The sequence below is a fragment of the Mesocricetus auratus genome, unplaced genomic scaffold (genome assembly GCF_017639785.1).
Source record: "Mesocricetus auratus isolate SY011 unplaced genomic scaffold, BCM_Maur_2.0 Super-Scaffold_100023, whole genome shotgun sequence".
Taxonomy (NCBI): domain Eukaryota; kingdom Metazoa; phylum Chordata; class Mammalia; order Rodentia; family Cricetidae; genus Mesocricetus; species Mesocricetus auratus.
Window position 1 is genome coordinate 216,773 of NW_024429204.1, and position 26,721 is coordinate 243,493.

Here is a 26,721-nt window from a genome sequence, read left to right on the forward strand (position 1 = left end):
GAGCTGCGCTCCGAGTGGGCGAGACCATCAGCGGCGGATCTGGAGGGGACGCCGGCTGCGCGGGGCCGGCGGGGACGAGAGCCTGCCGGGGTCTCGGAGGCCCCCGCGGCCGATCGACGCGTCGCTCGGACCCCCAGCTCCCGCGACTCTGGGCGCAGGATGCGCGCTCCGCGATGTCGCCCTGCCTGGGTCAGCCGCCGGCGGCCGCGCTCTCCCCCGACCCCGGGCCGCGGTGGTGGCGCCGCCGCGACCCCGCCCTCGCGCGTCGGTCCTTCCCTCTGCTAGCACCCGGCGCGGGGCGCCAGACCGGGTCCCAGCGTCAGGCGGCTCCACCGCCGCTGCCGCCGCCGCCGCCGCCGCGGTCCGTCCGTCACTGCCACTCGCCGGGGTCCCAGCCTTCGCGGGCGGGGGCCTCCGCCTCCGCGGCAGGACGGGGAGAAGGACCATGGCGTCGTGCGTGGGGAGCCGGACTCTGAGCAAGGACGACGTGAACTACAGGATGCATTTCCGCATGATCAACGAGCAGCAAGTGGAGGACATCACCATAGACTTCTTCTACCGGCCGCACACGATCACCCTGCTCAGCTTTACCATCATCAGCCTCATGTACTTCGCCTTCACCAGGTGAGGTGGGCCCGGCCGGCCGTGCGCGCGCGCAGGGGCGCCCGAGCCGGGAAAGGGTGGCCCCCGGTGTGACTGGCGGTGGGGAAGCGAGTAGCTGCTCCGCGCGCGTGCAAGCTCGCGGACGCGCGGCCCACGCAGCTCCTCCGCCCGCCGCGCGGCTCGCAGTCCTCTCAGCCTACTCTCTTCTTCCACCTGCCACCCCTCGCCTCCAAATCCTCTCTCTCATTCGGTGCCTCGGGCCACACCAGGAGCTCAGGGCAGGTCACCTAGCCGGGTCACCCACATCCCTCGCTCTGCATCATCCCCCACACGTCACTGCCGGGACGCTGTGCTCCGCCACACTTCATCCGTGGTCGGTTCCTAGCACACCGCATGAATCATTCCATGACTGCACCGCTTTCAGGGCAAACTACACACACACACACACACACACACACACCACTCCGTACGCAGGCCTGGTATACAACTAGATTCCCAATGAACCCCTCTGGTATTCAGTTTTGCCGGGCACACACACACACACACACACACACACACACACACACACACAATGCACATGTGAGGTGCATCACATTGTTTTTTCCAACGCCACACCTCTTATATGCATTGCATACAATCATCTAACATAACCTTCCCCCTGATCTCAAATGGCACCCCTATGCCACAGCCTCAACACGCATCCCAGTGCACACCTCCCATCAAGCACAGCCCAGTACCGACCAGCTCCAGGGCACTGCATAGACTATAGCTGATCACCCATCACACGGGGCAGACCCCGCCCTGTCATCCATCTCCTGACATGCATGCTGAGAAGAGATAAGGTTGAGCAATGGTGTGGTACCTGGAGACTACTAAACACTACGCTAAACAACCACATAGTGTATGCAGCACAACACAGCTCTTATTCCCCTAAAAATATATGCATATCTTCAAAGCACTTCTAATGGGTGCATATGTTCTTACTTTTCAAGGGCGCTGCTCCCGTGGCTCCCCGACCCCAGCCAAGGAGCTACTGGATCCCACAGCACACACACCCCACTTCTATTTATGATTTATATTGTCTAAGTTATATTTTTTTTAAAGGGAGGGGAGTCATACCCTACCCACCACACCATTGTGACTTCCAAGAGAGACTGTTGGTTTCAAAATTGGCTGTGGTTTTAGTGGAGTTACTTAATTTTGTTCTGAGTGTGAGGGTCTGTGCCTGCAGAACGAATAAAAATGTTTGTATTCAGCTCAGGGTATGAAGACTACATAAACGTGTGCAAACCTGTTAAGCAGAGTACCTGCCCCATTAATGGCAGCTTTCTCAAGTGTCCAACCCCTTCTTTTAATTTTTGTGAAAAAGGATTAGGCAGGCAGCCCAGGCTAGCCTTGAACCCCCACTCTTCTGCCTTGGCCTAGTGTTGTGAGCACAGGCTTGTACCGCCACGCCCAGCTCCTCTTGATATTTTTGTGCAATAATCAATCAAAGCCTGGGGGAAAGATGCAGAGATAGTTGACCAGTCACAGGTATTGGAGAAGCTTCCGTTACGTAGTAGAGGGGAAGACAAAGGGCATGTGATGCTTCACATGGGGCAGCATTGTACAACACAGACTCAATTGCAAACGTTTATGGTATGCATCACCTCAAAGACAGAAATAGCAGGTAACAGTTACTCTGTTCTTTGTTAGAGGCGCCACGACCATCATCGTAAAGTCCGCTGATATTTTGCAGTTGGGACCTCCCTCCCCTCCTATAGTTTCTAGCTTTGGAGAGGGCTCACTCCTGAGACTAATTGTGGTTACATTCAACTACTCATTATGCCAACTGATTTTACCACATAGAATATATGCCTGCATAATTTCTTAAGCCCCAGTTTCCATATCTGTATGCAAAGTGAAAATGTCAGTATTATTGATACCTTGTAGGATTTTGATGAGAATTAATCCTTTTTTTTTTTTTGTACTTGTTTAGCTCACTGTTTGGCACTGGGTTAAGTGGTTAAGAAGCATGATTTCATTGTCTGATAATGCTTTCTAGATTATGTTTGTTGCTGAATAGGATATGCTTTGTTCTGGAATTGAGGGGGGAAAGGTAGAGGCATTGGAATATGGACTTAGTATAAAATACCTATTTCTTTCACATTAACTTCATCTAGTAGGTGGGTTTGAGATGACAGAATGGTGAGGGGGGGTCTTTAGAAATGAAAGAAACAAATATACTATTTTATTTTAGATGGTGAAAAGAGAGAATCAGCCCTATGTCTTTAGTATTATTGTAGGCCATTTCAAAATAGATCTGCCTTTCTCTTTTCTAAGGCAGAAAGTAATGTTCTGGGATCTTCTTTTTTTGTGTGTGCTGTGTTCTGTCTAGTTGATGCGTTGTGGCAGTGAAGTGGGAAAAATGAGTACGAATTTTAACAGTTTGTCAAAAGTAATAAAAAAAATAATCTGAACCTTGGGCTATGGACCTTTCCAGAAGTTATGACAATTTTATTTCTTATGCTAATTTCATAAATAAATCACACAATGAGGAATGATTAATCATGCATTTTATCTTACATAAAGTTAGAGGCATAATTAGTAGGAATTATTAGCATCTACTTTTTGTAAAAACTTAACGATCCATGTAAATGGGATATTATAAAGATAGCTCAACTTTGCTCCAGGAAGATCAAGAATAATGTGGGGTTTTTTTATTTTATTTTTATGTTGTTTTGCCTGCCTGTATGTCTGTGTGAGGGATTTGGATTCTCTGGAACTGGAGTTACAGACAGTTGTGAGACACCATGTGGTTGCTGGCAATTGAGCCCAGGTTCTCTGGAGAGAGCCTTGAGTGTTCTTAACCACTGAGCCATCTCTGCAGCCCCAAAAGTAATGGCATCTAAACTGAAAAAAATTTCACACTATGCTCTTTTGTAATGACTGACTGACTGCCGTACCTTATATGAACTTATACTTAGGTAATGTTCAGTGCAATTCTTTCAAACTTTTAAAACATGTCTTGGTGTTTGTTTTTGCAAAGACCTACTTAACTAAGAGAGTAGAATACTTTGGGAGTTTTGTATTACCAGGATGTAATAATAGTGCCTGGTGAGATTATGTGCTATGAATACCCTGCAAGAATTTTGGAATGTGAAGGATTTGTCACCTCAAACAAAAGTCTGAGGTAAGGTTGGGTTTGTCCAGGAGTTCTTCTGTTAGAGAGTTCCTTTGGGTTGAGTATCACTCAAGGGCACTTACTGATGGGAAGTTAAGTACAGGGTTTGCTATTGGGAGATGGTAGAATCATTCAGAGATAGTGCCTATTGGTAGGTTCTTATAGTCACTGAGGGCATGTTCTTAGAAGGTTGCTTTTATGTATCCCACCCTGAATCTTCACTTGAAAAGTCTTATAAATGGAAGAAACCTAATCTCTTGTCCCCTGCTTTAAATGCAATTATTTGACATAGTGACTTCCCAGCAGCCAAGGCTACAGAGTAGTAAGACCCTGTCTCAAAAACAAAATAAATAACCCCCAAAATTGCAATCCCACAAGTTTCTGCCATTGTTACCCACGATCTGAAGAGGTGTAGTGAATTGGCAGCCTTGTTGGCACTTGCAAATAGAAATTGTTCCCTGTCTAGATTGCCTCATGGCAAATAACTGTAACTATTCGATCGTAGATTCATTTGTTCTTGTTTTCTCCAGCTATGGAACTAAGAGGATAGGCAGCCGACAGAAGAATGGGCAGATGTTTGATTTTTTTTTTTTAAGTAACTGTTCTTACTTAATTTCTCTTACCAACTTCGGAAATTTTACTTTTTCATTTTTCCTCGAACCATATTTCTGGGTCTCTTTAAGGTTCTCTAGGGGTTTCTCTCAGCTTTCCTGATTTCTCCCTCGAAACAATATAAAGACCCAAAAGAAAATGCCTCCCAATACTACCAATGAGGTTGTCTTGGTCCTGCTTTCCTATATCATATCTTCTTTTCTCTATGTACAACAGAAACCTTGGTGTCTCTTGCACCAGCAATATTAATTGATGGCTCAAGAAGTACACAGCTGAAGCCAGACCAACCTTTTGAAGGCCAGTTAACATTGCTCCTCACCATCTCTCTTTCCCAGTTATTTGAATCATTTTACAATTAGAATTAGATAAGCATGTTTATAGGTTTTTAAACTTATCTCTTTTTTTAATGTTTCTTTTAATATTCCCCTAATGAGATCATAAACTTATTAAAGGGAAGAGCTATATATTTCTTTGAGGTCTCTGCAGTGAATAGGCCCTTGGGTGACTCAGATATTTATTTGGTTTCAATGGTACCTTACCCCAAAGAGATTATATACCAAGGAATTACTGCCTCTTGGGCTCCTCTTTAGCTAATTCAGGTTGGTCCTTTCAGATACTTGTTTACTGTTCCACACATCACGGTTTATCTTGTGATAGTATCCTTGGAGCTCTAGATTTGTGTCCAGGAGTCAGCTGTATTTAAATTCAAAAGCCAGGACTTGTCCAGTCAGTTTGGTCTGCCTCCTTGGTCTGCCTTGTGCTCAGTGCTGCTCAACAGCAGAGTAATCCCTATGCCAATCAGCCTAACTCTTTGCTATTCTGGAGTTTACCTGGCCCGTAGTAGATCTTTTGGGCCTCAGCTGTTCAAGCTTTAGCTCAGCAAATGGTCAGTCCTTTGGAAGGGCCTATCCTTTGGGCTCATTGCTTGTTAAGCCAAAACTGTGATCCTGCCTGCCCCCTGCTGGTTGGGTAGCTATGTGCCTACCACTTGGGGAAAGTACAAGCTGGGTGTGGAGGCTCTACCTCACGGTGTAGGTTATCTTTTCGACTTTTGCTCCTCCGTGTCTGCACACAGCATACCCTTCAGGCTTAGGCAACTCCCTGGCTCACCCGTGGCTCACTTCTGTCTCTCCTGGCTCCTCTTGCCCACAATCAAGCACACAGCACCCTTCACAGCTCATTTGGATGGTTCTTTTCCTGAACACCTTTCTTGATGTTCCAAGAAGCACAGAGGATGCCTTTTGTATATAGTTCTCAATGTATTTTATTATAGCTACTCTCATTGTTTTCTGTCAATATTTGTTTCCTGTGAAATGGTTGGGGCCCAATATCTTTCATCCTTGGAAGGCCCAACATCTTCCATCATTGAAAGGATGAAGGACGCCCTATGCAAACTTGAAAGTAGTTCTTTAGTGGATCTTTGAGCAAGTAATTCTTGATTCAGCTCCCAAATTCCTTTAAGATAGAATAAATGCTTTGTTAAAAAACTACGACATCTGGTTAACATAGGTCTACCTTGTAATTTAGGATTAGATTTTTCCACTGAAGAGATGATTCTTGGTTGTGACATGATTTATCTAATTCACGTACTCAAAGGAAATCCGAGGAGAATAAGGATACATAGCCTAGAGGCCTTTGGAGTCATGGTGAAGACTAGATCTGGTCATCTTTCTGGTTCCTTGGATAAAAGCCTTGTCTAAAGGTCATGAATAAGCGGGGTTGCCTAGTCTCCGGAAGACTATACCCCAGTTGTCCATAGATGTCAGAAATGGAACTGACACAGAATCTGAGTCCCAAAGCTCGCCTGACTTGTCCTTTACCTGCTCTGGTTGTCCTCTCTCTGGGTGGTTTCTGTACCACTTTACCCATGTTCACTGAGAGGTGCTTGCAAGCCTGACTAGGCTGTTAATACCTACTGTGGTCTCAGCAGGCCCTTGCAAGCTGACCCTTGCAGCTGACCCTTTGCAGGGGGTAGGAAAGTCTGTCAGTGGACTCTCTAGGTTAGGCTGGGATCGCTGTCGTGTTACCCGATTCCCCACCCACTCTGCCATATCATCCAGAACATTCTTGCCACCTCCCCACCCCCCACTATATTGGAGATGCTTGCTGTCAACCTGCTGTGAGCACGGAAAGTCCCTCGACAGAATCAGATGGGACCTGTGCCTTGGGGACCTTAATGGCAGTCTTATTCACAGCTGGCTCCTTTGCATTGTCATTGCCTGGCCAGTGCCCTTCAGCACAGATCAAGTTTAGCAGAGAGAAGAGGACTTTGCCCCACCCCAAGCCCATGTAATGATGAATGAGAAGCCTTGACCTCGAACCTGCATTTCAAAGTCCCCCAACACAGCACCAATTAGATGAAGGAGCCAATGGAAACAACAGCAGGGTGTGGAGACATGGACTAATGAGAGTGGGCCCTTCTGTACTACATTCCTCTAAGTAGCAGCTAAGTCATTTAATCCCCATGAGGATCCCATGAGGTAGAACTTGCGACTAGTCTTTATTAGCGGAGGAGGAAACAGGCACAGAGAAGTTAAATAAACCGCCTAAGGTCACAAAACTGGCATTTCAACTAGGAGAACTATATGGCTGGTCACTGCACTGTGTAACTCCTACACGGGAGACAGCTTGGGACCAGTCCTGGGACCAGGATTCATCAGTAAGATGTAGCTATGATCACCTCCCCTACCTTAAGTGTTCGGAAGGCTGAGTAGGCGGTTTACTCACAGAGCAGGTAGTTTGATCAGTGAGGCACAGAACACAGTCGATAGCCATAGATAGAGTCCGGTTCTCGCCTCTGAGTGGGATTGCTGGCATCTCTAAGTATGGCCCTTTCAGCCAAGTTCCTTGTTACGCATAACTGGAGACTGTCTGTGCACCGAAACCCAAGGCTACATTTCCCCATGACTTGGCGGTTGGAGAAGATGGACTCACAGCGGGCCTTGAAGTATGGCCTTGTGTGCTCAGATCACCACGAGGCTGGGTGGGCATCCCTGCAGTGCATTTGGTTCCTTTTGCACACTCTTACCTGTGCTAAGTGCAAGAGACACCACACCCTCTCTGTGCCCGAGGCGTGCCAGATTGTGAGGGAAGGGCCGTGGCCTGACAAGACTCAGATTCTCCCCTCTTCAAACTCACTACTGAGTCTGAGTCTCCTGTTTAGGATTTTTTCCAGTTCACTAAAGTCCCCCTTGTCTTTAAACATCTTTTCTAATTAGGCAAATACAGAACTGCCATTGTTAATATTGCTTCATCACCTTTTTTCCTCTCAGACATTAAATAGACCGTATTTGGTTTTGCCCAGTCATGTTGCTCGAAAATTAAAGCTACAGGTTTGTTTTTATCATTAATCATCATCATAATAATTACCAATAACAATTGCTATTGTTATGATTTATCATTATTATTATTTTGAGATAGGATGCTTGCTTTGTTGCCCAGGCTGACTTGAAACTGCTGTGTATCCCCTGTTGGCCTCAAGCTCCCGATCTCCCCTGCATCAGTGTCCTAAGTGCTGAGCTCACCAGAGTGATTTACTGCACTCAGCTTTGATTTTATGTCCTTAGTATTAATCTCAAGTTCTTTTGCTGATGTGTGTTTTCACTAGTCAGAAATTATTTTTGAATTAAGAAAAATGTATTATTGTGTGTATGTGTGCATGCATGCGTGTGTGTGTGTGTGGCATTGGGGGGCTGTATGTATGTGCTGAGGTCAGAATACATATTTGTGTATGTGCAGATCAGAGCACATCTTTGTGGAGTCACTCACTGGGGATTGAACTCCAGAGGTCAGGCTTGCACCAACCCTTTATCCCCTGAGCCGTCTCACTCGTCGATAATTTTAAAATGGAGATTGATTAGCTGGTTTCTGTAGACATTTATTCACATCGTTTGAAATCCAGGTTATACCAGAGGTTTGTGTAGGGGAAAGTCTCTCCCAGGACCTCTCTTTCAGACCCTGTCACTGAATAAAGCCTGTTTCCCTGTTTCTTGAGTGGTTGTGCACAGACATTTTTAGGTAGCTACAAGCACACATTATAGCTTATATTCCAACATATATTAACCCTTATTTGTGCAAACAATTGCTTATCAAAACCACTGTTCTACTGTTTTGTTTTTACTTCATGATGTCTTTTTAACTCCATGGAACAGTTTAATTTGTAGACACTTTCATTCTTTTTTATGGCTGTAAGTTTTCTGCTATGAGACTAGACTGTAATTTAATCAGGTTTCTTTGGTAACTGTCTATCTTGTGTCCAGTCTTTTGTGAATCTCTCTCTCTCTCTATCTCTCTCTCTCTCTCTCTCTCTCTCTCTGTCTCTGTCTCTCTGTCTCTGTCTCTCTGTCTCTGTCTCTCTCTGTCTCTGTCTCTCTCTCTCTCTCTTTGTCTCTGTGTGTGTGTGTGTATTGGCAATTAACAGTCAAGTACACATGTCACTTCACATTCACAAGAGAGTGTCTGAAGCAGAGATACCCAGAGTGGAATAGCTGAGCCACAGGACACACATGGTATATTTTCATACAAATGGAATTAATGCACAGGGTGCCTGCTTACCTATTTCTTCATAGCCTCCCTTGTTTCGTCAGATAAAAGTGGTCTCTTGGTGTTAGTTTAATTTGTCCATCTCTTCCCATGAGTGTCTTTCATTCCCTGCCCAATGGTAACTCACTCACAACCCTTTTTCCCACTTTCATTTGATGTTGCTGTGGCTGTTATGCTTTGTTAGTTGATTTCTGAAGGAACGCTTTCCGGGTTAGAACACTCAGCCCGTTGTCTTCATAGGAGCCACACACAGGTCCCTTCCTCAAGTTTGGATCTCCTTGGCACTCACTGCTGATTTGGCCTCCTCCACTTTTTTGCTTTGCTGGTCTGTTATTTGCGCATGGTTTCTGTGTGTTGTGCTGTAGTTCAGGAAAATGTTTCCACTATGAGGTGGTTGGCTTGTTTTTAATTAGTCAAATCTCTTTAGTAGACTCCCCCCTTATTTTCTAATAACAAACAATATTTTGAAGTAAAGTTATGGAATCCCCCCCCCCCTTTCTTGGAACTAGTGATTAATTTTAGCCTCGAGTTTAACTTGTAGTGTGTGTGTGTGTGTGTGTGTGTGTGTGTGTGTGTGTGTGTGTGTGTGTGTAGAGTGAGAGAGTGCCTGTCAAAGTCCTTCCTGCCTACTTGTTGCTTCTCTCATTACTCGGACTTCCTGGGTCAGGAAAAACCCAGCAGCTGGGCATAGGAGAAGCGTCATCCTTGGGATCTAGCAAGCCCTGGTTCCAATGCCCATGTTGCATCTTCTAACTTCCTGAGCAGTTGTGTCATTTTTAAAATGTGGTTGACGATATCTATTCTGCATTTGTCTGTGGGAATTAGCAATAATGTTAGCTGCCTGTCAAGTGCTTTATACAAACTAGATGCTTGATAAAGAGGAGCTGCTATCGTCACTATCTCACAGGAAGGGCAATGGGACGTTGGCCTGAACGAAGATGTTGCGTTCCTCCTGTACAGCCATTTGCATAGCCCTGACTGTCCTGGAACTAACTTTGTAGACCAGGCTGGCCTTGGACTCGGAGATCCACTTGTTTCTGCCTCTGCTTCTCCAGTGTTGGGATTAAAGGTGTACCCCACCACTGCACAGCATAAATGCAGCTTCTTTTTAACCAATTTTAGTTGCTTGCTGCTTGTCTCCCAGTCTTTAAAATATCTCCTTCCATTCTACTTCATGTCATCCACTTTCTGCCTACTCATTCTGCGTCTTAAAATCTGCAGTGCTGAGCTTTCTTCTCCCAAGCTTCTCAGAAATTATCAATAATTCAGGAAACCTCCTTCTTACATTTCTGTTTCCTCCTTTACATTCGCTTTTCTTTCTTCCTTCCTTTTTTTTTTTCCAAGACAGGGTTTCTCTGTGGCTTTGGAGGGTGTCCTGGAACTCACTCTGTAGACCAGGCTGGCCTGAGAGAGAGAGAGAGAGAGAGGGAGGGAGGGAGGGAGGGAGGGAGGGAGGGAGGGAGGGAGGGAGGGAGGGAGGGAGGGAGGGAGGGAGGGAGAGGGGAGAGGGAGAGAGGGAGGGGAGATAGAGAGGGGAGCGAGAGAGAGATGGGCAGGGGTCAGTCCTTTAAAGGGGTCCTTTGCATCTGCATGGTTCTCACAGAACTCTGGGCTGGCCAGAGAGCTGCCTGAGTGCATCCTGCCAGGTAACAGGGCAGGCCAGTGTAATGCCTGAACCTTTCAGGGAACACATCAACCTCCAAAGGTGCCAGTCCAATCGCTGGGGTGATAGGGAAGTGGTGTTAGAGAGGCCATGCATGGGAGGAAGGGTAGCATTTCCTTCTTTATCATTCTGCGTCTGTACTGATCTTAAATCTTGTGATTTCTTTTCTCCCCTGTTGATTTTCTTTTTTACTGGTCCCTTTCTTGTTACAGGCTTTCATGCCTCTTCCTACATTCTTTTTTTTTTTAAGATTTGTTTATTTATTATGTATACAGTGTTCTGCCTTCATATATTTCTGCAGATCAGAAGAGGGTACCAGATCTCATTACAGATGGTTGTGAGCCACCATGTGGTTGCTGGGAACTGAACTCAGGACCTCTGGAAGAGCAGCCAGTGCTCTTAACCTCTGAGCCATCTCTCCAGCCCCCTCCCTACATTCTATAGGTCCTCAGCTTCCCATTTTCAAGAGTAGTTGATATAATCTTGTTACATTGCTGCCTTCCTGGTTGGTGATTTCTTGTTCCATTCTGAGTTTTTGAAATTTTTCTTGCCACTTCCTGGGCAACGAAGCGCATCTTTTGTTATTTTTATCATCAAAAGGCATTTCTCAAAAACAAAACCTTGTGCTTTGACATCCTGGGGTTTTGTTTTTGTGTTTGAAGAACAGTGGGTCTCAGATGCATGTCTGAGTAGAATGTAAGTTGGTGCTTAAGATGATCGGGTTTATTTATATAATTTTGGTGGTGGAGATGAGCACAGCACTCCTGAGCTATACATTCAGCCTCCAGAAGCCTTTCCTGTAAGAACTGGTCTTTATTATGAGAGTTGTTGGCTTTAGGAAGTGACACTGACTCGTAAACTGCGTGTAGTGACTTCAGCAAAAGAAAATCTGCAGTCTCTGGGTATTAGACTGTGGAAAGTGTACTGCTTTTTGGTTTCCTGTTTAGATCTGAGAATGAATTCTCCGTGTGTTCTATTTTCAGGGATGACTCTGTTCCTGAAGACAACATCTGGAGAGGCATCCTCTCAGTAATTTTCTTCTTTCTCATCATCAGCGTGCTAGCCTTCCCCAATGGTGAGTGATGCTCTGATCTGTTGTAGTTCTGGACGCCATGCCCCTCTGACTTTTTGAGATGCAAGTCGTTTATAAGATGGGTTTTGTGTAGCAGTCATGGGCACAGGCTCAGCAGGCAGATTGCCTGTTCTGCCTCCTCTCAGCTCTGTGGCCCCTACTGTCCTTAAATGTGTTTCAGTTTTTCTGCTGTGTGATGGGGATGACAGGAAGATATTGTGAGAGAGAGAACTAATTAATAATGTTAAACGCATGGGTTGGCTTGTTTTGTTTTGTTTTTTATTGCTGTAACAAAATATATGGGGCTTTGGTGACGCTTCTTGTCTTGGCATCATGATGCGTTGTCTCATGATAGAATTTCGTGCAAGAAGGGGCCCAGGGGACCCTACCTACTAAGACTGAGTTTGATATTTTATAATGACCCTTTGATGATAACCAGGGTCCTGAGAGAACTGCACTATTCATTTTGAGGGCAGCACTCAGTGACCTCCCACTAGATCCTGCCTCCTACAGCGTCCGCTAACTTTTAATATTCCCACACTGGAATCGATCTCCTGACGCATGCGCCTCTGGGAGCCAAACCACCAGCAAATTGTGAAGAATGCTAAGTTCTCTGTAACTTTGTGCTTTTTTGGCAGGGTGTGGGGAGGTGTGGCACAAGATCTCTCTGTGTATTCTAAGGCTGTCTGGAAATGACTATACAGCACAGGGTGACCTTGACTGGTTGAGCTTCCTACCGTGGTCTCCTGAGTGCTGGAATCACAAGCAATTACAGGAGTAGACTACCATGCCCTGCTCAACTGTTCTTTTCCTTGATGGTTTTTCATTGTTACCAGCTGTGTAGCACTCAGTTCCTGTCGGTCGTGTCCCCCCCCCAAAGACAGCAGTAGCTCCAATTCGTGTTTACTGCTTACACAATTTGCCATCTGCTGTCATAGTTATCTTTGCTGATTGTGGATTTGGACCAGGCAGACATTTGATGGTTACAGACCTGCTCTGTCAGGGTTAGAGAAAGAAGCAAAAACCTTTCTTCCGTGCGTCCGATTAGCTCACACCTTCCCTCTGACGTGTTCCTTATAAATAAGCTGCTGTATTTTGTTCCTAGTCCCTTTCCACATCTCCTTCCTAAACTATTCAGTGCTTGTCCTCTGTACCCTTTTCTTTCTTTCTTTCTTTTTTTTGTTTTTTTGTTTTTTTTGAGACAGGGTTTCTCTGTATTGTTTTTGAGACTGTCGGTCCAGCCTGGCCTCGAACTCACAGAGATCCGCCTGCCTCTGTACCCTTTTCTAAATGCTCAGCGTATGTACTTTTCTCTGAGATTTTTCTGCCGTCTTCCTTACGGGTTATGCTCCATGGGTCTCCCCAGATTTAAAATGTCATCCTTCAAGATGTACTCAGCACGCAGACTCCCATGCTTCTATACATTGCCATGTATGGCAGAGGAATCTCATTCTGAATGTCACTGGATGCTGTCAGACATGGTCTGTGGCAAGGGCCCTCAGGTCTCCCAAGGTGGTGGCAGTTAAATTGTGTTTTGTTGTTTTGCTTCTCCAGTTGTAGCACTGTGCTTTATAAAGTTATGGTAGTTTTTGCTGGTAGCATAGAAGTCAAGACAGTAAACCCACAACGCCTAGTTTCTTCAAGAAGGAATTGTAAGTGACCTGTTAATTGGGAGCTAAGTTGAGCTTTCCTAACATTTTAGCCTGCATTTGTTCTCATTTGTGTGGTATGTGTGCTTGTGTGTGTACATTCACAACTGTATGTGTGTGGAGTGGAGGCCAGAGGTCAGCACCAGCTGTTTTCTTGGCTCAGTATCCATCTTATGTATTGAGGTAGGCCTCTCAGTCGAACCTAGAGGTCGCCAATTCCTCCAGGGATGCTCTGACTTTACCACTTCTGCTGGGATTACAGGTGGACCATCATGCAGGGCAGGCAGCTGTGTGGGTGCTGGGGATCTGAAATCTGGTCCTCGTACTTTGGGGACAGCTTCTCTACCTGCTGAGCCATCTCTCAAGACCCAACTTCAACTTTTAAATTGAATTTACCTTAAGTGGAAATCTTACACTGTATGCAAACCTACAAACCTTAAGCAGATATAATACTTTTTCTTGATGATTGATGGTTATAATTATTCGTAGTTAACTAGGATAGGAAGACAAGTTTTATATTATTGACCTTGTTGTAAAATTTGCTAAGAACAACCCCCCCCCATATACACACGTTATCAAATGTCTTCTTGGCGCTGCGAGCTTTCATTTTCCTCCATCTATGCATCATTTAAGGTCTTCAGATTTTAAGCTGAGAAGGAGCTCTTGGTCATACAGCCCCTTGTTTCCTTCAAGGGCGCCGTGTTGGAATGCTGCAGAAGTAGCCAATGTGAGTGTCTCCCCTGTACTGTGAGACTAATGTTCTCATCAAAAATGGTATAAAAATACAGCTTTCACAGTGATCACTTTTTCATGAGTTGAAGGCACATTTGTTTGTTTTCCGGTTATTTTGAGCCCAGAGCTTTCTGGAAATTCTAGGTGAGTCTCAACAGCCCTGATTTGCAAGTGTCTTTCCTGGTGCTTCTTCAGTAACTGGGCACTGGGGTTTCTTTCACAGATGCCAAAGGCTTGGAAGTGGAGGGATTAAATCTCTTGGAAGTAATTGGTGCGACTTGTGGGTTTTCCTCCATTTTCCATTGAAGCCCTCTTTCATCATGGGACTGTGGTCTTGATTTCATTTGGGAAGGTAAACCTGTGCCATTGGTCCCTATGCATTACCTTATTCTTAGCCAAACCATGCAGACTCTAGACTCCAGGTGAAGAGAGGAACACCAGTCCAGAGCTCATCTAGTTCAGCCCGCTCAGTTTATAGATGAGAAAGCTGAAACTTGTGACCACTGGGGTCATCACCTGAGGTCGCCTGCCAGCCCTATCTGCCTGGTCCTTGCTGCAGCCATCTCTCCTATTAGGTGCACGATGTGGGGCCTTCACCCGACTGTAATATGCTTCCCCTTCCTTCTGTTTCCGTTCCTTCCCGCCAGCCTTTCTTTTCCCATAGCGTGGGCTTGGTTGACCTACACATTGCATGCTTTGGATGTTGGAGGCAGGTGAAGGTAGTCTATGATTGGAAGAAGCCAGGAGATTGCTCTGAGCCTCCCTGTTAAGAGAGAAAACAGGCACTGACTGCCCTTCAGATAAATAACCCAGGCTTGTGAGAACAAGAACTTAGTCAAACCCATGAGAATTAACATTAACCTGACTAACTAAAGAGTTGCATTTGATCACCCAAACACCTCTTAAAGGCCCCTCCTCCCAGCACCACCTCAGCCGCAGTCAACCAAGGCAGCAGTCGGAGTTCAGCATGCATTTCTAGAGCATCCAGGGGACAAACCATATCAAACCATAGCATCAGCCAGGCAGGCAGTGGGGATGATTCTCTTGGAACCATGCTTGCACAGCATACGTGTTTACGTAATTTGTTTTGTAAAGGTCACTGGTTCACACATTACATAGGTGGTAAAAGTTCATTTTTCCCTGTGGAAGAATGCTTTAGAAATAGCTTCAGGTGGTCCTTTCAGAGGGCTTTGTATCCTTTCTCTCAGCTCCAGCTTTCAGATTGCCGGCCTTCCTGGGAGGGGCACATTTTCAAGTAGATTATCTACTACAAGACTGTTGTTTGTAGAGAGAAGCTTTTTCCTTGCCAGCCGCTTTGGTTTTTCCCTACCAGTCGCCTGGGCTCTGCCAAGTTGTAGTCCCCAAATAACACACAAGACGCTGTATTAATTATGAAGCTGTTGGCCTTGCTTGTTTCTTCCTGGCTAGCTCTGACTTAAGTATTTACCCCATAGTTGTTAATCTAAGTATTTCTCTTACCGGAGAAAAGTTCCGGACATCTTCTCTGGCGGGCTACATGGTGACTCCCTGTGTTTCTCCTACCCAGAGTCCTCCTGGACTCCTAGTCCCACCTATCTTGCTTCCCTATTGGCCAACAGTGCTTTATTGACATATACGCAGGACTTCCCAATCAGTTGTTACCTTATTCTCTGTGCTCTCCACCCTTGTCACATGTTCCCAAATAAATTAATGAAAACGAACGTGAAGATGGGAGTCCCAAACTCGTGTTTTCCTTCAAAGACATCTGGGGGCATGCCTTCAAGAGGATGGCGTACCCAGAATGGTTCTGTTTTGGGGACTTCATAGGCATTTGTCCTTGACCTTTTAAAGGCTGCTCCAAATGCTCGTATATAAGTCTATGTTTGTTCATGACCATGTGCTTCGAGCATGTGTGAATTCAGGATATGACATCAGTGTGGTAGTTTTGGTCTTCTTTCATGGACAGGGCTCTGTGATTCTATTTGTAGACTCTGAATAGCTCGCGTACCAGAAAACCCTTAAATAGCTTAAAGGATGAGGAAATTGATTACTCTCTTACATAACGTTGAGTTCAGAGAGGCCCCTTGAGCTTGGATAATGCAGCAAGTGGCTGTAGAGAACCACATTCTTCATCCCTTCTGTGTCCTTGTGAGCAGTTATCCCTGGGCCTCTCTACCAAGATGGTCTTAAGCTGACACCCAGGGCAAGTATTGTCCAGCAGCAGCTGAGTGAGCTTGGATGGTTTTCTATGTTGTTAGGAGTGAAGCAACCTGTTTGTGATTTTTAATCATCGTTGTGTATGATGGTATGTATGTGCTCATGTTGATGTGGGTGGGTGCAGGGACGTGTATGCTATGGTCAGTGATAAGCTTGGGTGTTTATTGGTCTCTTTGTTGTTTGTCAGGGCATGTGGCTTGTGAGCTTCTGGAGACTCCTCTGCCTCTGCCTTCCATCTCAGCATTGGAACCCTGGGATTATAAATGTATGCTTTCTGGGCTTTGACTCAGGCCTTCACATCTGCCTAACAAATGGCTACCCACTAAGCTACCTCCCTAGCCTCCTGTTTTTGATTTTTGAGACATAGTCTAGTTATGTAGCTCAGGCTGGCCTTGAACTCCTAACCCTCTTGCCTCAGCTTCCAGTGCTCTTAGATGATAGGCTTGTGCCATGACACTGAGCTTGAAAAATTCCTACTTGTTCTCCAGTCTTTTGGGCTAGAATTGAGGCATGTACTTCTCCTGCCCAGTCCCGAGGACAGGGATTTATAACACACTGAGTCCAGTGGGCATATAGATGTCCAATAGGTGTATGCTGACTGAAAAGTCTCAGGGGACTAGAATTACCTCTGCTGGTTTAGCATGCACTCGAGTTAAAGAGGAGAGGGGTGAGACACTTCGCCAGAATCCCTTTGACAATGCGCGTGCGTGCGTGCGTGTGGTTTCAGTTCCTAGGCTTCTTCCTAGTCCTGTAGGGAGGCATCATTCTACAGGGAGGTGTAGTATAAGAACCCTTGGAAGGCCAGGGAAGGAGAGGGTATGATGTCTACCATACCCTGCCATCTCCTCCTTTTCTCTTCTCCATTCTTCTTTGTTTTTCCTTTAGCAGACAAACAACAACAAAACCTGGAAGCTTTTAAGTTCTACCTCTATCCCAGGATAGCAAAGGATCATCAAGTGCAAGTTGAATTTTAACTAAAACACCCCATCCCTGAGGTCAGATGGAGCCCATCTGAACCTGCAGTTAGTTAGTTATGAGACTTCTTAGAAGAGGACCTTCCAGTGGCTCTTCTGGCTTTTCTGGGCCCTGGGTATATTCTGTAATAAAGGCCTCCCCTCAGACTCTGTGACCTCTCAGCGACTCCAGACCTGATTATACTATTGGCAGGCTGTGTGACTGGAGGCAGATTACTTCATCATTCTAAGCCTGTTTCCTCATCTTGCTGTTCCCCAAACCCGCTCACAAAACCTACTTGGCATGATTGTTTTGAGCAATGGATACTAAACAAACAAAACGAGGTTGTACTCTGCTACTTCTACATTGAACCCTACTGGAACCATCATTGCCATGACCCTCAGTTCCCAGATGAGGGTGCCGCTTAACCACTGCTGCCCCTGCTATCTGGAGCCCGAGAAACACGGAGGATAGCTGTGAATCCTTCCCTGTTTTGTTACAAGCTCCTGAAGTCAGTTCCGGCACAGGGCAACTGAAGGCAGAGCCTGTGCTTACGTGCCTGGCATGTCCCTCTCGGCAGGTTGGGTTCATAATTCTGCAGTTTTCCAAGGTTAAGAGGGCTGCTTGAAAAGGCGTGGGGAGAGAAAATAAAAATTAACAGCGGAGCCGGGCGGTGGTGACGCACGCCTTTAATCCCAGCACTCGGGAGGCAGAGGCAGGCGATCTCTGTGAGTTCGAGGCCGGGCTGGACCGATAGCCTCCGAAACAATACAGAGAAACCCTGTCTCATAAAAAAAAAAAAAAAAAAAAAATTAACAGCGGAGAGCCTTTCTTACTGTTCCCTGTATGCAGATCAACAGAGTTTTCTTTTGTGGCTCAATCCAGTTTATTCTAACTTCATGTCCTTCCTATCTTTGCAGGTCCATTTACTCGACCTCATCCAGCCTTATGGCGAATGGTTTTCGGTGAGTCCCGTTAGTAGATGACAATCTACTTTCTTTTCCTGCCTGGCAGTTGTGGTGCACACCTTTAGTTCCAGCACTCGGGAGGCAGAGACAGGCAGGTCTCTGTGAGTTCAAGGCCAGCCTGGTCTACAGAGCAAGTTCCAGGGCAGCCAAGGCTATACAGGCAATCCCTGTGTCAAAAAAACAAAAACAAGGCAAACAAAATCTTTTGTCTGTGTATCATGGTAGTGGTTTAATATCATAGCTTAAAAACAAACAAACAAAAATCCAACTTTTTAGTGTACCTAATACGAAAATGTTACTAAGATTCTTTGATTAAAAAAAATGGTTGCTGTTAGCATAAATTCCTATACATAGGTACCATATTTGTTCCATGTGCCTGCTTCTAATACTTTTGTTTCTTAGTGTATACAGAGCTTGGCTTCAGCAAATGCCCCAATTTTCTGACTTGTTTTCCTTTACCAATGCAAGCTCACGTTTATGCTAAGAGCACATTAATCTCGTTAGTATCTGCGGAAGCCCAGCAATTTAGTTTCTAGGAATTTGGAAACTAGAAACTTCTTCTGGAAGACAGATCCCTCATTTGGTCTGAAGTTTGTTATTAAGTATATAAATATTGAATCTTATTTTTACTTGATTCTGTCATCCAGAAAGTCAAATGACCTGAATGAGTGTAAAATAAAATGTTAATACTTAGTGTGTTAATCTTGCCTAAGTAAGACTTGCAATAAATTATTGTAGGTTAAGGAGGTGTAACCATATTTGGAAATGTAAGAGGTTATTTTACTAAAGCTGCCCGCCTTACATCCTTCAGCTGGTAAAGTTAACTCTTCATCTTTGTTCTGCTGTTTTGAGACAGAGCTGTGTAGCCCTGGCTGTCCTGTATCTCACTATGTAAATCAAGCTGGCCTTGAACCCGTAGAGATTCCCAAGTGTCGGGATTAAAGGCGTGCACTGCCACACCCAGCAACTCTTTACCATTTTGAATTTACACGTGAAGTTTTATACCAGCTCTATTCACTGAGTATGTGACAGATTTGAAGAGCCGGGGGCTCTCCAGGAGAAGAAGACAAATAAGACCTTGTCCTTGGGAGCCCCTCCTCCAGCCAAGGACCAGAGGACGCTACAGGGAGCAAACTATTAAAGTAATCGATAGTCAAAAACTATAAACTGTAACTGAGCGTTAGCTAATTAAAACTAGGTGAGGAGACAGTGACTGGTGATTCCACTGGAATAATGAGGAAAGGCCTGAGGGAGTGACTCAGTCTAAAATTTGGATGCACAGTGGGGGAGCCAGGCCTTAGCTCAGGAGGCTGCAGAGGTGACCTCATGGCAGGCTCAGAAGTGTGGTATATAATATAAAGGATATTGGGAGCAGTCCCCCAAGGTAGTTGTCATGGATCAGAAAACTTATGTTCCTTAGCCCTGGGATGTGTGGCTGGGTTGGGCCTGTTCTACGGGGGGCCTCAGTGCCCTTGGTGAACAGAGAGGGGTCAAGTTAGAAGCCCTGGGGCTGTAGCCCTCGTCACGTATTCATCCCAAATACACACATCCTCTTCTCTGGGGTGGCTATTTGGAGATGAGAGCTAGGCCAAATTTGTGATTCACTGATCTAATTCCAGCAGGCTTGACAGAAGAAATGACAGCTCCCTCTAGTGGCGGGGTTAGGGGGAGTTGTCAAATCTTTGGAAAAGTAACATACAAGCCTTTGACTTGCAGTGTGTTAGTGGCTTTGCTTTTTTGTTGTTTGGTTGATTTTTTTTTTTTTTTTGAGACAGGGTTTCTCTCTGTAGCTTTGGAGGCTGTTCTGGAGCTCGCTCTGAAGACCAGGCTGGCCTCAAACTCACAGAGATCTCCCTGCCTCTGCCTCCTGAGTAATAGGATCAGAGTTGTACACCGCCACTGCCTGGCTAGCTTTACTTTTTTGAATGACATGGAGTTTGTTTCTTTAGGATAGCAATTGTGATAGATGTGACAAGAAAATAATACTTGTCACAGAAAATAATACTTGTCACGGCTAATTTGAAGGATAAGTCTCAGATAGAATATGAAAGTGTGACCCTCCTGCAGTCCACTCATTCACCTTCATAAAACATTGTTTCATTCATTTTTTCCCCCATTGACCTTGGGAGGAAAATCAGAAAGCCCTGCCTTGTCCCCTAATCTTGTCACGTAAGTGTCTGTTAATGTATTCCACTACCAGCATTCACCCCAGCCTCACAGCTTCCCCCTCTCCATTACCTCAGCCTCACAGCCTCCCCCTCCCCATCACCTCAGCCTCACAGTGAGGTAGTTCTCTTCAGGGACCCATTTTCATGGCCGCTCTCTACTTCATATCAGCTGACTGCTGATCCTTCAAGGCTTCGCTTAAGTAGCATTTCTTCAGAGACAGGAATCCCTCTCAACCTGAATTAGGACTTCGTGTCAGATCCTCTCACCAAAGAAAAATACCTGGCTATGATAGATTCCTAGAAGGCTACATTGTGATATGTATGCCTCCCGTAACTCCCAGCCACTGGGTCTATCCAATGCGTGTCTTTCCTAAACGCGACCTTGTTTTGTTTCCATCAGGCCTCAGCGTGCTGTACTTCCTCTTCTTGGTATTTCTCCTTTTCCTGAACTTCGAGCAGGTTAAATCCCTAATGTACTGGCTAGATCCCAATCTGCGATACGCCACAAGAGAAGCAGACATCATGGTATGTACTTGTTAGTGGCCCAGTTGTGAACTTGGTTGTGTTCTGGGTGTAGGAAAGATGAGTCCGCATCTTTTTTTGTTTGTTTGTTTGTTTTGTTTTTTCAAGACAGGATTTCTCTGTATTGTTTTGGAGGCTGTCCTGGAACTCGCTCTGTAGACCAGGCTGGTCTCGAACTCACAGAGATCCGCCTGCCTCTGCCTACCAAGTGCTGGGATTAAAGGTGTATGCCACCAACGCCCAGCAGAGTCCACATCTTAAGCTGATCCCTTTCCTTATTTCCTGGGTGTGCAGCTAAAAACTGGATCTCAGGGGGCACCATTGTGTAGATTTTACCAAAGCGATGTCACCCAGGAAAACGAAAACCTCTCATGAAACAAGGGCATATGCTAAGAAGCATACACACAGCACACACACACCCACCACGTGGCCTTGGTCCTGAATTCTGCTTGTGTCACTTACCTGTTCTGCAAGGTGAAATGGTAATGTGTGTGGTAGATGGGGAGGGCTTACTATTGAACAAAGTAGTGATGGCTATGAATCCCAGAAGGCCTGCGCAGTGCTTGGCATACACGGATCTATCTCGTTGGCTCCTACTGTACCTGTCAGGGTCATGCTTAGTATCTCTGCTATTGTGCCTGCAGCCTGGTGCTGTAGTCTTCTACCTGCTTGCATAAAGGGTCAGATTTCATTTGTTACCTGTTTAGAACACACATACGTGAACCCTTTGTAGTCTTAGGCTTTCTTTTATTGATAAGACTATTTATTTGGGAGGAAAAGTCAGCATTTTTTCCTTTATGCTCACAGCGATCATTTCTTTTTTTTTGGTTTTTACGAGACAGGGTTTCTCTGTATTGTTTTGGAGGCTATCAGTCCAGCCCGGCCTCGAACTCACAGGGATCCGCCTGCCTCTGCCTCCTGAGTGCTGGGATTAAAGGCGTGCACCACCACCGCCCGGCCACAGCGATCGCTTCTGCGATGTAGGCTTTGCCTACGTTATTCAGTTCCCCGGCTCCTCTGACGCCAGCAACACTACCTCCATGAGCTGTTAGTTCCCATAGCCAAGAAGCCAGTCCTCAGGACGGTCTGTATTCCATGTGAGTCACAAGTCTCTACTGCCACGCGTGCTTCCGAATAGGCAGCCACACATAGGAGCATTGCCCTGTCTTCATGACTTCAGCCTGCAGGACTCAGAGACGCCTTTTACCAGTTCATTTAAAGGGATATGGATTAATAGCCAGAGAAAAGGTACTTGGCTTGAGGGCTGGCAGGGTTCCAAATGCACTAACCTCGGTCCCTTTAGAGGTAAGGTGTACCAAAGTCCTAGCATGCAAATGTGCCACTCTCCAAGCCCCTACAGTGGAGCGGCTTGCATGACGGTTTTGTCACAGGATGCAGGGTGGGACTGGAAATCTGGCCTCTAATACTTCTTTTGTCTTTAGAGTGCTGAGCTCCCATCCTGGAGCCACCAAGTGTTGCCTCATTAGAGTAAGAGACACTCCAGACATTCTGGGATTTCCAAGGCCTTAGGGAACTCCCTCTGAAAGAGTTGAAAGACCATTCGTACAAAAGATGCGCTCGGTACCCTTTCACCTCAGGAACCTGCAAGGGCGCCAGGGGCTAAAACCAAAGTCAAGTAGCTGTTGTTTCTTACTGTGACCTTCTCATCTAGTGTTTTGAATGCCTGCTATCCAGTGCAGGTTGAAGGAAAAGCTGGTGGTGTTCTGGAGAAAAGAATAGGCATTTGGGGCACAGACATTTGCTCTGGGAATTAAGAAATAACAAAGGGATTAAAAGATCAGGAAATAATCACCATCACAGAATGGCTAGAACTTTCTTGGGATGACACTTGTGAATGTTAACTTTGCTGAGTTTCACGATGAAAGCAAAAACAAGGGTTCCTTTGGCTTTCGTGTCCCAGTTACAGTTGATCATTGAAGGACAACAGGGCACGAACTCAAGCAACAGCAGAGGTTGGAGCCATGGAATGCTGGTTACTGACTGGCTTGCTCCCTTGGTTTGCTCAACTTGCTTCTTACACAGCCCAGGACCTGCCCAGGAATAGTACTTCTCACGATGCACTAGGCCTCCTAATACAGAAAATATCCCACAGTCTAATAAAGACAGTTCCTCAGTTGAGCTCCTCAAACACCTAACCAGCCAGCACTAGGCTGGGATGGTGTGGTAGTTTGAATATAATTGGCCCCCAGAGTATCATGGGGAGTGGCAATTTTAGGAGCTGTGACTTTATTGGAGTGGGTGTGGCCTTGCTGGAGGAAGTGTGTCGCTGTGGGGGGGCGGGTTTTGAGGTTTACTATGCTCAGGATATGCCCAGTGTCTCGGTTTGCTTCCTGTTGCCTGCAAGATGTAGGACTCTTAGCTGTTTCTCCAGTCTTCCTGCATGTTCCCTGCCATGGTGATAATGGACTGAACTTCTGAAATTGTAGGAAAGCCACCCCCAAATAAATGTTTTCTTTGTAAGAGTTGCCCTGGTCATGGTATCTCTTCACAGCAATAGAACCCCTGACTAAGACAGATGGGATGGTACTTCCTGCTCCATTATTGTGGTACTGCATCATAGTTAGTACCACTCCCAATAGCATCCATTGTTTCAGCTAACTTCAAATCAAAAATATTCAGAAGGGGAAATTATCACGTTACTAAACATAATACAGACTATTTAGAACATTTCTTCTGTGTTAGGTAGGACATGTAACCTAGAAATGACTTAAAGTCTGTAGGAGGATGTTTGTAGGTTGTATGCAAAAGCTGTCATTGTACATTAGGGATGTGAGTATCTGGATTTTGATATCCTCCATGTATTCTGGGACCTATCCCTTGGGAGAGAGGAGGCAACCAAACTGCTATGCCTACACCTCAGGGACCTCCAGAAGTGATTAACTGGTTAATCTACTCTTTAAAATTCTAATGCTAGGATATGCAACTTAGATCTTTATAGTTTTTTTAAAATGTCTTTCTGTAATAAAAGCATAAATGTATGTTAAAAGCCCCCAGAAGCACTTCCAGTCGGTGATTATGCTAAGAGTTGCCACTGAAAACAGACACACCCAACCTAGGTCCCTATCGACCCCTAAGCAGCCTGTTTCAGAGTAATCATAAGGTGAGAGGTTGAGGAATTCTGGACACGTGGTACCTTGTCACTCTCCTTAAATTAATAGACAAGTGGCTTTAGCCCCAGGTTGTTTCTCTGTCAGCCAAGAAGACCCTATAACCAGAACACATTGTTGCAGGACCTGGGACCTTGCCTCTAGGATTCCTGCAGTAAATGAAGAGTTTGATAGGACTCCAGCACTCCTACATTTCCCGCTCAATTTAGAAAGGCTTATAGCAAGAGGCTTAGAGTAACGTGTCAGTTTATAAGTGAGTTACCATGAGGAGGTTTTCTAATTGGTGGTTTCTAAATGACAGTTGCAACACTGATAAAATGGGAAGCAAAGTAATTCGGCAAATGTTCAGCATATCTTTAAAAAGAGACATCACATGTACCTGTCCACTGAGAAGCTTAATAAAAGCTAACAATGAAACATAAGGAGTCTGGTAGACTTGGAAATATAAAAGCACTCTCTAAACATCGTGGGCTGAAGAAGATATGGCTGAAAGTTTGTAAATGTCCTATGACAATGAAAGTGCTGAGAAGATGCAGGTGAGGGACTTCTGGGGAAGATGGAGAGCCTGAACTGCCTGACTGGACAGGAACTGATTCACTCCAAGGGAAAAATGCCCACCCAAAAATGTATTCAGTATTACATAAACTCAGAGCGGAAAGTCCTCAAGCCTGTGAGGATGTCGGTTCCGTTTCTGATCCTAGCTTTGATGTATTATATATTTCTGAGTAACTTTAAATATTACATTTGTTGTGCAAGCAGTTATCACGTTTGAACCCTTTATGTTAACCAGGAGTATGCTGTGAACTGCCATGTGATGTATTGTATATTTCTGAGTAACTTTAAATATTACATTTGTTGTGCAAGCAGTTATCACGTTTGAACCCTTTATGTTAACCAGGAGTATGCCGTGAACTGCCACGTGATCACCTGGGAGAGGATCATCAGCCACTTTGATATATTTGCATTTGGGCATTTCTGGGGCTGGGCCATGAAGGCCTTGTTGATCCGTAGTTATGGGCTCTGCTGGACCATCAGCATCACCTGGGAGCTGACAGAGGTAAAGCGTGGACGTGGACGGGGGAGAGGAGGAGGTAGGGGACGCACAGTCTCAGTGTTTGTAGAGGAAGCTGCAAGCTGTCAGATGGTAGTCAGTCATTTCATCTTCCAGTCCCTGTTGTGCAAAGCAGGACTTATAGCATCCCGAGGCAGTACTGTATATTTTTGTTTAAGAAGCAAAAACTAAAGCAGAGCTCTCTATGTCCTCGAGGACTTCTGCTCCTTTGTGGTCTTAAAAAAACAAAACAAAACAACAACAACAACAAAAAAAGCACGAATGAAACCAAGTTAGCAGATGAAGTTGGTGTCCAGGGTGAGACAGATGGATAGAGCGAGGGAATCCGTGTAGGAGTGAGTCACTTTGCCTACACACCAGCTTTCTTTTTGAGATCTGTAGAACTGGATATCCTGGACTACAAGAACAGGTATTTTATCTCTGGTCAAGATTTGGCAATAGAGCACCGTTACCTGTGATCAAAAGCCCAGCAATTAACGAGAACTATACCCTGAGAAACTATTAACAAAATGAAAGCTGAAGAACAACTTCCAATTAGTTTTACATTTAATAATCATTCCCAGCACACAGAATTTGGCTATGTGCAGAGTGTATTTCTCAGTGCTAGCCACTGCTGACCCGAATTTACAGAGGCATTCCAGCGAGGTGGGCTCCTATCAGTATACTCACCCAGTTTTGGAGGCTAGAGTCTAACCAAGCTATGGGCAGGGCTGCTTCCTTCTGAGCCCTGCTACAGCCCTTCCAAGACCTCCCCCTCTTAAGAGCCTTTACCCACTGGATGCAGTCTTTAGCAGCCTTGACTTACAGATGCACCACTGTGATCTCTGACTTCATCATCAGGCGGCTTTCTCCCTGTGTGTCTGAGCTTTTGTGAGCTTCCTTTTGCAAGGGCATCATGAGTCATAAATGGGTCGGGTCTTACTCGACTCCAGTGTGACCGACCTCAGTCAGGGTGAGTCCATGCTGTCCCCACAGTCCAGGGATGTCACCACTGTGACACTTGCCCAAGTCTGGTTTATTTTGAGATTTAACAGCCTAGGCTTCCTGTTATCTGATCACCATGCACACCTTGGTGCCTACTGAAAGATGACATTGCTGGGTACCAATACTCTAAATGTCCTGTTGAGCCTTTCCGTTTCCTTCGCTATGCCATCAGCAGCCAACCTTCTGCATTTATTTATCTACCTATCTAGCTAGCTATTTATTGTTTTTTCGAGACAGGGTTTCTTTGTGTAGCAGTCCTGCCTGTCTTGGTACTCTCTTTGTAGATCAGGGTGACCTCTAACTCACAGACATCCACCTGCCTCTGCCATTGGGATTAAAGGTGTGTGCCACCATCACCTGGCTTCACCTTCTGGTTTTACAGTGACTCACTGATTGGCCACCATACTGGAATTGTTCCCAAACACATAGCTTGCATTCTCAAGCTTCCATTTTGAGGGTTTTTTTTTTTTTTTTTTTTTGGTTTTACGAGACAGGGTTTCTCGTTTTGGAGGCTGTCGGTCCAGCCCGGCTTCGAACTCACAGAGATCCGCCTGCCTCTGCCTCCCTAGTGCTGGGATTAAAGGCGTGCGCCACCACCGCCCGGCCATTTTGAGGGTTTTATAGCACTTTGTTGTCAGCTTTGAAACCTGTGTGTTTCTTCCCCTTAAAGATATTTTCGTGCGTCACTAGCCA

At 45.5% G+C, this 26,721-nt stretch overlaps 1 protein-coding gene across 1 annotated transcript in view; it reads left to right on the plus strand.

Annotated features, from left to right (window-relative positions):
* The first annotated feature begins 293 nt into the window (after nucleotides 1–293).
* Nucleotides 294–26,721, plus strand: part of Ptdss1 (phosphatidylserine synthase 1) — a 46,807-nt gene continuing 20,379 nt past the window's right edge. The window contains exons 1-5 of the mRNA XM_040730616.1: nucleotides 294–624; nucleotides 11,567–11,658; nucleotides 18,107–18,151; nucleotides 20,723–20,847; nucleotides 24,871–25,029. Of these exons, the coding sequence (XP_040586550.1) occupies nucleotides 446–624; nucleotides 11,567–11,658; nucleotides 18,107–18,151; nucleotides 20,723–20,847; nucleotides 24,871–25,029 (600 nt within the window). The 5' untranslated portion in view covers nucleotides 294–445. The remainder of the gene's footprint in view (nucleotides 625–11,566; nucleotides 11,659–18,106; nucleotides 18,152–20,722; nucleotides 20,848–24,870; nucleotides 25,030–26,721) is intronic.